General features: G+C 45.8%; 1 protein-coding gene across 1 annotated transcript in view; it reads left to right on the forward strand.

Annotated features, from left to right (window-relative positions):
• The first annotated feature begins 4955 nt into the window (after positions 1–4955).
• The window catches only part of ncam1b (neural cell adhesion molecule 1b), a 71177-nt gene continuing 60085 nt past the window's right edge, over positions 4956–16047 (forward strand). The window contains exon 1 of the mRNA XM_056611743.1: positions 4956–5205. Coding sequence (XP_056467718.1) covers positions 5154–5205 — 52 coding nt within the window. The 5' untranslated portion in view covers positions 4956–5153. The remainder of the gene's footprint in view (positions 5206–16047) is intronic.

Here is a 16047-nt window from a genome sequence, read left to right on the forward strand (position 1 = left end):
GGTGGTACTACTATTCTGTAGATGGTCTGCTTTGGGATTTATCGTTGCAACATTACATGTCGAGTTGGTTTAAAACGGGAACCTATTGGCCTGGATGAGGATGTGTCTCAGGGGAAAGGATCATGTCCTAATGTCTCTAGGGGGTTCAGAACCCGAAACTGACTGCAGGCTGCAGCTGAGAACCCAAATGACTGCAGACATACCTGTGGGCAAATAACTCCTACCAGCTCTTTAGTGAAAGCAGGCGTCTGAATTCACAGTCAGTTACCTTGGATATAAGCATATAATAAATGACAAATTATATAATTGCTATTCATTAAAGAACAAACTCATTCATACTCGTAATCGTCTGTTTGGGAATGCATAAACAAGAGAGCATCTATCTCTGTATCTTGAATATGATGAACAAATTGGCATAAGTGGAGATCTGCTGCCCTCTCTCGCCGAGAAGATGTCATTGCACACAAAGTGCTGCGTCATTAAGTATTTTTATATCCTTATTCCACTAATGCTTCCCTCTTCGAGCCCTAGATGGCAGCAGATAGAGGCACTGTTTTCCCAACACACTCGAGCCGAGCCAAACCTATGTGATGCTCTATTTTATCTAACAGGATTGTTTTTGATGAGTAGAATACGTACTGAACACTGAGAACCTTTTGAGGCTGGGAGGGTCACACTCCTCATAGGAATTATATTTCAGTGTACATTTACATTATAAAAACAATCCATATTCCTTTCAACGTTATTCCATTAAGCTTTTTCAAATATACCCAAGTGCTCTGTGTACACCGTAATTACATTACTCACAACAAGATTGATCTTCCCCCGGTACATGGATAAATCAACGTTGCTCTTTGCATGCAGGCTGTCACTGCGTCCTGCCAATGACACCCGATGCTGGGGTACGAAAATAATCGATGCTGCTTTGCATGTGTTACAACAATATTGACGATGAGGACGATAATGATATGGCTCTATCGCAATGACTTTCAGATTCAGCAAGGCCATGTCACCGCTACAGTAACAGTTACTAGAACTAACTAAACTAAATTGTCTTTTACTGACAAAACAACCCTCAAAAGATTTTCAGCCCTTATTGAAATCTTTTGATTTAATGTAAACATGCTGATCAGTGGTTCAAATCGATGATCAAAATGCACACAGTCAAGCAGAACAGTTCACACCTCTATCATTTTGTCCTTGTCTGTGTATTGTGTGTGTGTGTGTGTGTGTGTGTGTGTGTGTGTGTGTGTGTGTGTGTGTGTGTGTGTGTGTGTGTGTGTGTGTGTGTGTGTGTGTGTGTGTGTGTGTGTGTGTGTGTGTGTGTGTGTTTGTGTGTATGTGCGTGTGTGTGTGTGTGTGTTTGTTTGTGTGTATGAGAGAGAGAGAGAGAGAGAGAGAGAGAGAGAGAGAGAGAGAGAGAGAGAGAGAGAGAGAGAGAGAGAGAGAGAGAGAGAGAGAGAGAGAGAGAGAGAGATACAAATTGAGGGCCAGAAAGAGAGAGAGAGCAAGAGAGAGGGAGAGAGAGGCTGCATTGATGTGTTCTCAGCCAGACTCCCCATCTCTCTCACCCAGATTAATATCAGCGGGCGACAAAAGAGGCCTCTGTGCCCTGGCAGGACAGACTCCCGGGACAATGAACCAACTGTCTGACAACACTATCTCTCGCTCTCGCTAAACCAATACACGCCTCTCTTAATCCAGCTCATTTGCATGGATCAATCATAGAGAGGCTCCTCCGCCATTCAATTTAAATCGTCCCTAAATTAATCCACTTCACGCTGCAGTTTGGGAACCATAGGAGGCAGCCGGTTCCGGGCCCATCATAGTGGCTATCGGTTTTCGCTCCCACCTATTCATCTTGTCGAGTGGACCGCCCATGGCCTCGCCGATACCGCTCCTCACCCTAAGTACTCCAAGGGTGGTCCGGTCACCCTCTGCAGACCTGCTGTCCTACTGCGTCTCGGGGCCAGACACTGGAATGGAAAAAGCAGTTCAAGGCGTGTGCTCCACTGGGGGTCACCTCCAAATCCTTGCTCAGCTGCCTGACATGTTCCCTGTTCCTCTCTCCTTCTGACGTTCAAGTTAACTCAAAGCAACTTACAATAATTACATCTTGTCAGAAGAAGGAGAAACACTGTATTGCTTTCTGTACAGTAAAGATGTTCAAGTACTATTTTTAATGGCCAGGGCGTACAAACATACAATAGGTGCATACATTAATTGCCAGGGCGTGCAAACATACAATAGGTGCGTACATTAAGTAAAAGGATGTACAACATACAAGAAGTGTGTACATTATGTGCCAGGACGTACAACATACAATAAGTGCGTTAGATGGGTATTCTGAGCTTTGCATTCACTTCCTGCTCTCGGTGACACTCTCAGGTTATCTGGAAACGGTTGCACCCACACTGCTGCGTTGGCTGTGGCTCTACTCAAAGATGTTTGGTCCTGGGATGCTATTTATCGACCATGCCGTAAATTAAAGACTTTCCCCTCGCCTGTTCTCACAGAGCCACGTTTTTACACCTTGCAATAAAACACCAATAATTCCTGGCGCTTGGAATACCTTTAGCGTAAGTCTCCCAGGTGCCATTAATTTATACCCTGAATAAAAGGTAGCCTAACCACTTCACATGCTCTCCTTGAGGAGAAGTCTTTGTTTGACATCTGTTCATTACTTAAAGAGTCATCTCTCTCGCTCTCTCTGTCTCTGTCTCTGTCTCTCTCTGTCTCTCTCTCTCTCTCTCTCTCTCTCTCTCTCTCTCTCTCTCTCTCTCTCTCTCTCTCTCTCTCTCTCTCTCTCTCTCTCTCTCTCTCTCTCTCTCTCTCCCGCTCCCCTTCTCCCTCATGACTAATTCCCAACCGAGCGTTGGGACTGGAGGTTTCCACCCTGCGTACCGTGTTCCAGTCCCACGACCCAGCTGGATGCAGAACGAGATATGGGCCAACTTCTGCTTCTATTATTCACATCCCTGCTCCTGTATGAAGTCACGCGTCTTGGGAAGCGTGACTTCAAGACAAAAAGATCAAAGCAGAAGGATCTCCCCACGGGGGCGACACGCGTGCAACCGGGCTTTTAAATGATTTCCCACATCATGGTTCATTCCATCCCCTTGCTCCTCTGGATGGGACCAAATGTGGATAGGCCTTTACTCTCCCTCTCTATATTTCTCTCTCTCTCTCTCTCTCTCTCTATATATATATATATATATATATATATATATATATATATATATCAGCCTCTCTTTCTTTACCCCCTTCTCTCTCTCTCTCTCTCTCTCTCTCTCTCTCTCTCTCTCTCTCTCTCTCTCTCTCTCTCTCTCTCCTTCTCTATCTCTCTTTCGCTCTATAACCCCCGCTCTCTATATATCACTCTCTCCCCTCCCTCCACCTCCGCTCTCTCTCTCTCTCTCTCTCTCTCTCTCTCTCTCTCTCTCTCTCTCTCTCTCTCTCTCTCTCTCTCTCTCTCTCTCTCTCTCTCCTTCTCTATCTCTCTTTCGCTCTATAACCCCCGCTCTCTATATATCACTCTCTCCCTCCCTCCACCTCCTCTCTCTCTCTCTCTCTCTCTCTCTCTCTCTCTCTCTCTCTCTCTCTCTCTCTCTCTCTCTCTCTCTCTCTCTCTCTCTCTCTCTCTCTCTCTCTCTCTCGCCCCTGCATCATTTATCATGCACTTGGTAGTCCAGGTCCGCCTTAAAAAACCCAGGAATGTGGCCCCACTTTGTCCTCTATTAGCCACCATCACAATGGTTCTCAGCACCAATCAATACCCGTACCTAGCAATGAGTGTCACCTATTTAAACTGACACTACTACCGGTACATTACCGCTGTGGCAAATCCATATTCAAGGCACCCCATTAGCTTGTGTATTATGTGTGCATGGCAGGACTGTTATTTATAATATGGTCTGGAGATCTGGGTGCAAGCTATGAGCAGTTAGCCTCGCGCTGATGATGTAACAGTGCTGCTTTAGCTGAGGAGTGAACACACACCAGAGTGTGTGAAGTCCACCCATAAGGGAGCTTCACTGTAGATCTGTACTCAAAGCTCCCCCTCAACGACAAAGAGAGAGATGGGGGATCTGTAGTGTAACCAAAAGGGCCACCAGTAGCTGTAGTAAAATACTGTGTTTAAAGAAAAAGTCGTCCCATTAAGCCATCAATTCAACAGACTGAACTGACGCTTCGGATGGTTGTGAAAAGAGATTTGGAAGTGCTGTGCTGTCATCAATGCCACTTGAGGAAATCTATGTTCCAGTCCCACTCGAGTCCATAGATGTTCTTTTACAAACATACATTGTGCACTTCTCTATAAATAGAGACCTTTTTCAATGTGATGGAATTGACTCGATGAAGGCCACACATATTTTTTTATTTTTTTAACTTATGAAAGCAATATAATGCTTGGCTTGTGTGTATACACATTCTGATGCCATTTAAGTCAATGTGATGCACCATATCTTTTATAAAATGCCCGGATGGGTTCTCCGGTGCAAGCTTTGTGTATGTTTGTTTCGTAACGGTTGTATATTTGAGCCTGAGGTTAAATCTGCTTCCTGGAAAAAAAATCTATAAATTGTTTAAAAGGATCTTACTTCATTTCCATCTTCGTTACATTGCAAAACTGAACATAAAACAGAGTAGGAAGTTTGGTAGTTTGGAGATTTATTATATATATATAAAACAACAACAACAACAACCAAAAAAAAAAGATACATAATACATCACATATAATTAAAACACACACATACTATAACTACATGCAACACAACACGATATAATAGTAACTTATATGTGCCATTACAATCCAGGGGGTCCCCACGACATCCATTCATCTGGAGACTGCGCTCTATTTAACAGCAGGTACGGTACTCCGCCGTGCGCATTGATTCGTGCATGTAAGAAGGCGCTGCTTGTCCATCAAGCTTTGAACAGTTCTCTACTGGCGCTCTCCACTAGTACTGTTTCGCAATTGCTAGTCGGTGCTATAATCTACAGTAGTTACCACAGTCCTCGCAGTGACAAGGTTAGGATGCACAATTCCCAGTGAATAAACCCCAGATCCGTTGCACCGGGAACCGACGAGCGACCGAAGGAAGACGCCGTTAACGCGGTCCAACGTTAACGTTTAGTATTCGTGAGTTGCAATGGTCCAGTCAAGGGATATCTTTTTCGCTTTGCTTCTTCTGGGCTCCACAGGTAAGAAATAACCCCTTTAAAAAAAGTGCAATAAGGTTTTCTTTAATATGGACTTTGATTGGTGTATTGGTGGTGCGTCTGCACCGGAACGCGCTCGGAGGATCAGGCACAATCCATCCCTGCTGTCCGCTCAGAGGAGCAGGCACCATCCATCCCCGCTGTCCTTTCAGAGGAGCAGGCACCATCCATCCTGTACGCTCCTAATCCAGGACCAGCACCAGGCACCATCCATCCCCGCTCCGCTCCTGGTCCAGGACCGCGTGCACCATCCATCCCCGCTGTCCTGGTAACCTCTTGGTCCAGGACCGCAGGCTCTGTGCCGCTCATCCCCCCGCCTGTCCTCTCTTCTCCCCCGCAGCCTGTGCGGCCGATGGTTCTGCAGCAAATCTAAGCGCTCCTGGTTCAGTCTTTACCGCCGGGTTCCCAGTCCCGTTCCTCGGTCATACTGGGATTAACGTTGTGGTTTACTCCCATTCAATGTGCGCTCTATTCCATGGGCGCTGTGGTTACTGGTTATCTCCCCCCAGTCTCTACGGCAGGCAATCGACGTTCTTGTTGTAGACTACCTTGTCCAAACGGGACATCCTTTTTCGTTTTCCCTCAATGAGATCTTACTTTACAATGGACGTCTCAAATTAAATGCTGATAATAGAATCATTGTAAGTTTTACTGGCGAACCTTTATTTTTGCTAGTACGGGCCGTGTTGTAGGTAGAGTGGGAATGATGTGCATGTAGCTTTAATTACAACCCCATATTTTCATAGACACATGCACAAGTACACACACACATAAACACGTAGGCCTACACATACAAACATAATACACATACATAAATATACACAGACACACACACACACACACACACACACACACACACACACACACACACACACACACACACACACACACACACACACACACACACACACACACACACACACACACACACACACACACACACACACACACACACACACACACACACATTGTAGCCTGAGGCAAGACAGCGTTGCATGTAACCACACATACATAAAATTGAGTCAATGTTTCAATCAGATGATGTTTTCATTTTCTCCCTCGCCGCACACATACAACACGTTTGTGTGTGTGTGTGTGTGTGTGTGTGTGTGTGTGTGTGTGTGTGTGTGTGTGTGTGTGTGTGTGTGTGTGTGTGTGTGTGTGTGTGTGTGTGTGTTTGTGTGTGCGTGTGTGTGTGTGTGCAGGCTATGTCTTGGTGATATTATAAAGGGTTTTATTGAAGTATTGGATATTTGTTAACACCATCTGTGCTTTGACAGCACTACTGAGATAATGACATTGCTTCTGCATTTCTCTAATGGCAGCACAGGCATTTTTTTTTTTTTTTTTATTGTTGCGGTTTCCTCACCCATCATTCATTGGCAGCTAGGCTCAATTCCATAATGGCAGAGTCTACTTATTAAATGTTTAATTTAAGGGCTCTGGTTTCCTTTAATAGCGTTCCAATTCCTTTTAATACCCTGCCCCCCCCCCCCCCCCCCCCCCCACACACACACACACACACACACCAACTCTGCGGTTGTCCCCCCCAAGCCTAGCTATTTGTGGTGTCAAATGACATGCTTTTCAGAAAACTGTTAGGGTTGGTAAGATGATACGTGTGGAGCATATGGTTGGTCACACAGAGCTCCCGGTGCTGCGATGTCTTTGTACAGGAGCCTTTAATCCCCACCAGGCCTGGGGTATTCCTGAGAGAGGGAGGAACAACGGAAGTCACTGAAAAAAAAAAAAGCCCTCTTGCCTCTTGTCTTGCATGGTGATGCAATCTCTTCCCATTCCCCGGGCAACATCAACCTGCAGCTTGATGCGAGGAGGAGGGAGAAGAAGGGGTTTCCATTCGTAAACAGGACAGGGTTTCATCTGGGTGGAAGGATATGCTGTGTTATCTGGCGGGCTGCCAGCTTAATGCTACAGCTTGTGGTTGCAAAGTGTCTGATTAGCCTACACCCTAAAGCGCATCGTATGGCTCGTTTTATGGATCCGAAAACATGTATCTACATATTGACGTGGATTAAGTGAAGCATTAAATTAAAACCGTACCAGGGCACACGATACAATAGAACTCTCTTGGTAACCATGTTCAGAATAGTGCAGCAGCACCAATTTGGATCAATCTACCTGCTATTTGGATATAAAGGACATCAATGGACATGTGTGATTGACAGCTAAATTCTACATGGACGATGACCAGTGGTTGCAACCAGCCGGGGTTGCCAGATTGGTCGGAAAATCAAACCCAATCTGGCAACACTGTTGAGGAGCATCTTGCTCAATGCTTGGAGTTATGCTCCACTAACCAGGGTGGGGTTATGGGGCTGGGGAAGGCTTCCTTCATTGGCTGAGGTTGGAACGTGATATGTATGGAGCAGCTATCCCATGCTGCCAGTCATCACGTGAGCCTTTAAGCAGTGAAATGTAGGTCTCCAGTTAGGCATTGTTGTGCTCAGCCTGTGTTTCCTCATTAGGGACATTGTGCAGTAACGGTGATACGGTCTGACTCCATGCTGTTCCCTTTACAAAGCATGGCGGATGATATTCTATCCTCGTTACGGGGTAGAATCTGAGGCCTTTTTTTTTTCAGAATATGACATGAGATCGGCAGACTCTGTTGTACGCCGTGAGAAAAATAGATTTTAGGAACCGCGGGGGTCACGTTTCAAAGATGTCACTACCATGTATACCAAATGGGTTTAGATTGACCACACCCTGTGGGGGTTAGTTCACATCAGTGGAGAAATCCAGCTGTTCCCACAGATTTCTGATTCCTCTTCGTTTTTAGTGTTTCAATTCTGTTCAGATTTATAAAGAATTCTACCTCAACTGAATTTGAATCTTTTCCATGGTGAGGATAAGAGAAATATGGCCAACCTTAAATTTATCTCATCTTTTGTGGGTGTTTTCATCTGTCTAGACTTTATTTTAAATTATTTTCACTGACTATCAATCCAGCCAGGAAAGCATATGCTATTATTCAATCATGTAACATTCAAGGGTCGTTAAAGCTAGCTTTCTCTGCTAGTTCTGAGGATTGACGTGCTCCTGATTCTTTATGTGCATAAGCGCCCCATATACGTAGCCCTTCAGATACCCACTCTGTCCTACAGGACAGAGTGAACAGTGGGGGGGGGGGGGGGGGGGGGGTCCATGGCAGCAGACCGAGGTGAGTAGAGCCATCGAGACGCACGGCTCTCTAGCCCTTTACAGTCATGATTGGAGCACTTGCTTGATTGTCCGCCAATGGGCTTCTGCCAAGCGGTGATTACCGCATCTGGACTCAGGACGTGCCTGTTACTTGACTGTTGAGAGATACCGCGCTAGACACTGCTGCTCCGAGAGCCTTTAATGTAGTGCTGATCGCTCTGTAAGCTGCAAGTCACTCCGGGTTGGAGAGAGCTGGGGGGCAGGAGTGTGGGTGGGGGTCGGCCTGCTCTTGCTCTGCTTATTGCTGGGTGTGTTTGCAGTCGGGTCGCACTGACAACACACTGCTCCACTCCAGATGTCAGGGTGGTATCGTGTGTTGATTGGATTTACAGATGGGTAAAGGACTCCCGTCTTTTGTTTGGTGGACCCAGGTACATGGTGGTGGTGGTGGTTATGTAGGCCGTGGCCTCGTTTGTTTTCTTTGCAGCCGTTGATTAATATGCCCTACATAGTAAAGTGTGCCATCATTATGCTATTAGTTGTTTGGGGAAATCATGTGTAATAATACATGTGAGGAATAGAAGCGTGTCCAAATTAGGAATAGTTATAACAAAAAGGGTGGAACAAACAATGGTGTTATGATCATCTAATAATTATACTCTGGATTGAGTTTGGGGGGGAGATAATTCTTCTCAATATGAATATCGCTTCGGTCCGTAATTTTATCTCCTCATTCTTGCAGATGACACCCATTTCATACCATGGCAAATCGCGAAAGGGTGTTGTGTTGAGGCATTAGAATGTAATCATTGAGTTGATTCGTTCTTCTGTTAAATCCAGAAGACATTACAGTATAATAATATCAACGCTAATATATTAGATGTCAGCTTTTAGCAGCATGCCAGACAATGATTAAATCTCTTAACAAGAAATATGTGGGCCGACAGATCTGCACTGATTTAAATAAAGTGTAATGCAACGATGGGCTATTTTTAAGTCACGTTACATAATGGCATCCTATTAACCTTTGTTTCCGACGGTAGATAGCTGTTTGTTTGTTTGCCCTTGTGACTGGAAAGAATATTCCTTCACATAGCTGAAGCAGCTGCGGATCTGAGCACCACAGCTGGGAGAAATGTACAGCTGAGGGAAATCTAGACTTCATCAGTTTGAAAAAAAGGGCAATTCTTTGCGGCCATGAAGGCTGCAAGCTAAGATCTTGACAACAGGAAGCTAAATGCTATCTGTATGCCTATACAATAAGATGCAAGTCACAGGAACGCTTTATGCAAAAGCAGGCGGGCGCTGGCCTTTTCTGCCGCGCTGCTATGAATATCGTTTGTTTGGTTTGGAGTAGAACCGACTTAGAAGAAAAAACGATGCTTTTACTCAATTCCAGCTGACAAAGAACATTATTTTCGGCCCGCACGCAATACCTTTAGCTGCCCCAAATAAACAGGACATCAAAAGACGAATCATATTTAAAACCTCACGGGAGTGCTGCTAAAATAATAGCATGGTTGTTGTAACTGCTGATGGAAAACAAAAATAATCGACGACAGCCATACACGTTTTGTTGCCATGTTCCTAACAAAATGATACAAATCTTTAATTTAAAGTTCAAGTGGAATCCTTTCCCTGCCTCGTGACAGTAGTATTTGGGTGGCATCGTCTTAAAAAGCTCCCGCAGACGGAGTCTAAAACCCCTCTCATGTGGGGGCCTATTAGGAGGGAGAGGCAGGGGAGAGAGACAGTGGTTGGGGTTTTTCCTGACTTCTTCCCCTTGTGATGTGGAGTAGATGAGACACATCCAGGCCCCGGGAGAGATGAAAGGAGACGCATGGCCTCTGGGAGTTGGAAAACATGACATTACACATGCATATGACCCTGTGTAAATCCATCAAAGGGACATGCAGCGGACCACTTCCTGTCCTGCGGGGGGTCACTCCCTGCAGACTCACCATCATCACTGGGATTAGTTGTAATGTTAATCACCTAAACGTTTGCAAACAATGAACGGTTGGTGTTTCTTATGGGGACATTTTAACGACCATCCTCTGTCTTTACGAGGGCTAATACAGAGTCTCGTTGACATTATGCCAACCATTGTGGTTGCCCGTGCTTATCCTGTGGGACGACTGGGGGGAGGACTGGCACATGGCTAAGCTTAATCCTGCTAAACTGCTTGGACATGCAAGCTAGGGTTAACCCATAATGTCAACAAAGGGGAGGAGCCGGGACTCCCAAGGTTCTTATCCCTGCCTGGAGCGATGAACTGAACATCACCTTTCAACAGGCTGTCGTTGTTTTGTTTGTGACGTTCCTGAAACCCTTGAAAGGTTTTCTTCAAAAAGGGAAAGAAATGCTGGAACCGATTTCGACCGAGCCAGCATTAATCGTACACTCAAATGTAACCCAGGGGCCTCTAGGGGCCTGGAGGGGCCGCTGACGCTCTTCCGGTGTCTAAACGACGCATCTGCGATCCCGACCCACGCTACCGAGAGAGCGAGACACATTGCGGTCAGTCGACTCGAGTCGTGACACGTGGTTATAGGTTCTCGTACAATGGAGATCCGGTGAGTCTGCGATCTAGGCCAAACATCCAGGCTCGGACAGCAAACAGGCTGGAAAATGCCCGTTTGAATTCACAGGCATCCACATGCACCAGTTGTCTCACAGATGACCCCCGTGCTGATGTTCAGCGACAGACCTCCCACTGAGAAACTAATGGGCTTCTGTCCAAATAGAGCCAGAGAACGTTTACGCAAATCCACCTGGCGGTCAACCTATCAATCTACCTGTCAATATCGTAATGGAAAGTCTGGAAAGGATGTGTGTGTGTGTGTGTGTGTGTGTGTGTGTGTGTGTGTGTGTGTGTGTGTGTGTGTGTGTGTGTGTGTGTGTGTGTGTGTGTGTGTGTGTGTGCACGTGCGCGCGTGCGTGCGTGCGTGCGTACGTGTGTGCGTGTGTGTGTGTGTGTGTGTGTGTGTGTGTGTGTGTGTGTCTCCTCACAGTAAAAAAGGAACGACACCCTCAATGCTAGAAGAGGCCTCGACACCAAGCCGCGACGAGCCGACCGTGACAAGTCCCTCTCATGGAAAGTTTTTATTTTCCGCAATCGACCAGCGGCTCTCTGGTCTAAGACAATGAATGCATAACTTATCTCGCAGCAAGACATGCATCTTTTATGCGCTGTAAAGGAACGCTGTCTCCATATTTCATGCATCCACGCACACGGCGCTTCATTCTTTATTGAGGCCTTGGAGGACGCAGCAATTTGCCCAGACCAGGGACAATGGGTTGTGCAACGCCCCCGGGTACAGGCCTGTGTCTCCGGCAGTGACCATAGTAACCTCCTTGCAGATGCTTTCATAAACGCATCCATCTCAGGCCGTACAGTACAGTTTGTTCTTTTGAGGTAGAGTAAGATCACAATGTAGTAATGTGTCCCTAACCTAAACCCTCACCTTGCACCGGGGCTTCGTAAATGGACTGTATTCATACAGCGCTTTTCTAACCAGTGGCCACTCAAAGCGCTGCACAATATTGCATATAACATTCACCCATTGTATAACATTCACCCATTCACTCATAGACACATTCACAAACCGACGGCGGTGTCAACCTTGCAATGCGACAGCTAGCTCGTCAGGAGAAGTTAGGGGGAGGTGCCTTGCTCAGTGACAGCTTGACACTCAATCAAACTAGCAACCTTCTGGGTACCAGCCCGCTCTACCTCCAGAGCCACATGCTCCCAATTTGTGATTCCTCATTAGGAAGGGAGCCGTAGCGCTTCTGATGTGCCCTTTCTAGTGGTGTTGGACTAAAGGCTACCCGTTACAACTGAATTATCGTAGCGCAAGGCCAACAAAGAGGCACATAATAATTGTGTTTCTTTTCCTTTTAATTTGATTAGGGGTCTGAATGGCGTTCAAAGTGTTCTTTGGGCTCAAAGGCGACGGATTGATCGCTTTTCCTGTGAAGTTTTAATGCTGTCACTTGTCACACCAAAGCACCCCGGAATTTGTTCAAAAGCCACGGCTATTGACCTTGGTAATAGGCAAAGTTTTACACAAATTGACATTATTGTAATTAACGTTTTTTATTTAATTGTGTTCTAAGTGCAATAAGTTTAAACTCGTACTGCAATTTAACAAATAGGTTTAAACCAAGGTGGTGTTCTTTCAATACTGTGATTAAAAAAGTATCTAAAAAGTTAATTGTTCTCCCAGTTCAATTAAATACATAAAAGACCAACTGCATTTCAAGTGCCATTGCACGAACCATACGTTTCCGATAAATATGAATTGTATTCAAGTAATTTGATAATTATTCTCACACTCTTCGATATTCCTCACCCAAAGGCTGTCTCTTTGTTGACGTAAAGACCTAAACAACATCAACAAGTTTGGTTCAATTTACCGGCATATATGGATAGGCCTCAATATTCGTACTTTGTTTACTTTCCAGGCACACAAATGTCCTCGTCGGCACAAGTTTACCTTTTTATAATCCCTTTTTATCGCCTTCAATGAGGATAACAAAGGGTATCTCTGCTTTGTAAGACACAGCAGCGATCGACCAGGACATGGGCGGTCCACGTATTGAAGCCCGCACACAGTGCCGTGTTTCCACTCCCCTGCCCCACCTAACAATGCTGTAAACCCTGAAAGGGCTTTGTTTCTAGAAGACTGTGTGAAAGTCAACCTTGGACACGATTCCAAATTGGGTTAATCTACATTCAGTGCTTTAGGTCCTGTTTTTTTATTAAATTAATCAGCCGGAGATGGCACAGAGAATGGATTTGCCGACAGTAGTTTATTTAAATGTTGAAGTGATATCGGGAAGGTGAAAGTCGGTACGACTAGTAGACGCACAAAAATATGTCTTAATCAACCGCAATGACAGAGCTTAAAAATCCTTCGGTGGAAGTCGAAGAATGGGACCACACTGAACCATTCATCCTCAAGAACCGTTCAACACGTTCATGACCTCTTGCAGCGAGCATTACACAGGATACACAGAAATTCAGGATGGGAATCGGAGGTGTGTGCGTTTTTGTAGTCCTACATTCCGAAGCGATCTGCATATAATGATTCATTCAGGCTCTCTTCGGCCTCCTCTGTCACCCTCTCTCACCCTCAAGAGCCCATTCTCCGGGGGTGACTCATTGGCCCCATGGCTACAGTCCCCTCTCCTCCCTCTCTTGGCCAAACAGAGCCGGATGTGTCACAAAGCCCAGCGTGGCCCCATCTTGTTTGTGTGCATTAGATGCCATGGAGGGTAGATGACAGGGCCATCTGAAGGAAATCAAACTATCTCACAAAACAGTCACAGTCACCAAAAGACCCCAGCGTATGGGGGTGGGGTTTGGATGGGGGTTTACTTCCTTCAGCTTTTGTCCGGGGGGGGGGGGGAAAGGGCCTGATTGTCTTCCAAGTTCGACTTTGTTGTGCGGAACCATCCAATTGGAAAGTTTCCGTGAGCAGATTTTAAATGTATGACCCCTTGTTACACACGCTGCCTCATAATTCGGACATGTTTGCCATCTGCTGGGCGCGGCGAGTCAGAGCTGAACACGGCCCAGCGGCGGCGGCGGCGCTGGGAATGCTTTTCTGCTTGAGGAGGCAGAGAGGGGGGGGAGGCGAGGAGCACAGCGCTGAGTGAACAGGATCCGCCCTGTGTTTCAGCCGGCAGACGCTACCGGGTCACCTCTTGTTTCGGAGCGGTGTTGTCGCGGTGGTCAGCTTTCTGTGTGGCACCTCACATGCACACACTCCTATAAAGACCTATCATTTCTCAACAGCCTGCGACAGTTGAAGTCTCCTGCCAACCTCTGACTTTCAATGAAGCGTTTCCAGGGGTGCCCGTAGTCTGTTAGGCTGTTATCTCCACAGTCAGGTTGTTTTTATTTTTTGTTGTTGCGGTGGTTACAGTGGACTTAGCATTTTTGAACATTGGCGACATCAATAGAGCCCCCCCCCCCCCCCCCCCCCCCCCCCCCCCCCACCCCCACACACACACATACCCCCTTCAAAGCATCAGCCCAGCCCCAAATCCCCAAAACAAACATAGATTTGTGCTAACCCTCGTCCCGTCCAGGTAGTTCCCGTGTGATTTGCAGGTTCTGCAGCTGTCCTGGCGGCGGCTCGCTGACCGGTTCCAGGCAGCCGGCTGACAATTTGTTTTGCAGCGCTCAGAAGAACAATCGGATGACATTTGAAAAGCTCATCATCACCTCTTGTTTTGAAATGACGGCTTGTTTGCTTGAGATAGCGATGTCCTTGCTGGAACAGGGGGTACGTGGTCCTTCTGGTGGATGTGGGGAGGAATAAACCTTTTTTAAATATTGTTTTTTTTACGGATTAATGTGTGATATGCAACAATGTGTGATATGCAATCTTTATTTATTTATTACAACCGTCCCTTTAGAACCTGTGAATACACTGCCATTACGGGTCTTTTGCCGAGTGGAATCAGTGTGATAAATTGTGCTTTTATTGTGAAGTTCTTTGTTGTGAAGCTGGAGCAAAGGGATTTCCAACCTTTTTGGTTGTCGGGTCAGTGCATTATGTAAATATTGTAGTATGCGTTCAGCGATATAGGTTCTGTATATAATATTGAATTTTATGCAAATAGGGTCAGTAACTTTAGTAAAATAAGGTCAATAATACATTTATTATTTATTTTACACAGTAATGATGCATAAGAAATACATATTGTTCTCATATTTTTTCGTTGTTGGAGATGCAGCAATTGTATCAATGATTGCTCTTAATGCCTTTCCAGGATAAATAGTTACTGTATATGGCTACATTAGTTAGTGTTGAAAACTGTATTGTGATTGACCTCCATTCGTTAAGAACATAGCATGTAAATATACCCATTCTTCATCTCCATTTACTGGGATATGTTGGAAGTAGGACATAAGTAGTTGATAATAAACTTGATGGAGCAGGCAACAAAGAACCATTCGGCAATAACGGCAGACATTAACATTAATTTCTTACAAATCATCCATGGAAGACTAACACCAACATTCGTGGAAAAGCCAAAGCCAAAACCAAGGCCAACCCAAACCTAATTCGAAACGGACGGTAAACGCAAACCGGGTAATTAGAAGCCTATATGTTCCTCAATGTTAACCGTTAATTATCCTTTCACTTAATTACCTCCAGCTTCACACATGACTCATGGAGATCTGTGGCTCAGCGGGGAGGCGGAGAGTCATTCATTAACGCCATTTTGTAAACAAAGCCCAACTCAGCCTAAAAAAACACACAACTGGCTTAAACAATTAGCATAGGCTTAGCGGAGTGGCGTGCGGTATGGAGGTGAGAGGCACACGTTCCACAGAAGCTGTGCATCTATGACAACTGTGTTGTGTATGCTAGTTGGACAGCATCGTAGAAAAGGGGGGTGAGGGAGAGAGAAAGAGAGCTAAGCAGGATAAATCAGGTGTCTCCCCTCAAGCAGCACCCAATGTATCAGAGTGTGAAGGCGGTTGTAAACGTTGATGGAAGTGGCATTGGAGCCCGTGTCTCGCGGAGCTGTCTCAGGAGATTGTAGCCCGTTGGAAGTGAGTGCTCATCCCTTTACCCACCCTCTCCCTCCCAGGGCATGCCCTACCCTCACGTCTATTTTTACTGCTCAGCCTCTGAT

Source organism: Gadus chalcogrammus, chromosome 16 (genome assembly GCF_026213295.1).
Source record: "Gadus chalcogrammus isolate NIFS_2021 chromosome 16, NIFS_Gcha_1.0, whole genome shotgun sequence".
Classification (NCBI taxonomy): Eukaryota; Metazoa; Chordata; class Actinopteri; order Gadiformes; family Gadidae; genus Gadus; species Gadus chalcogrammus.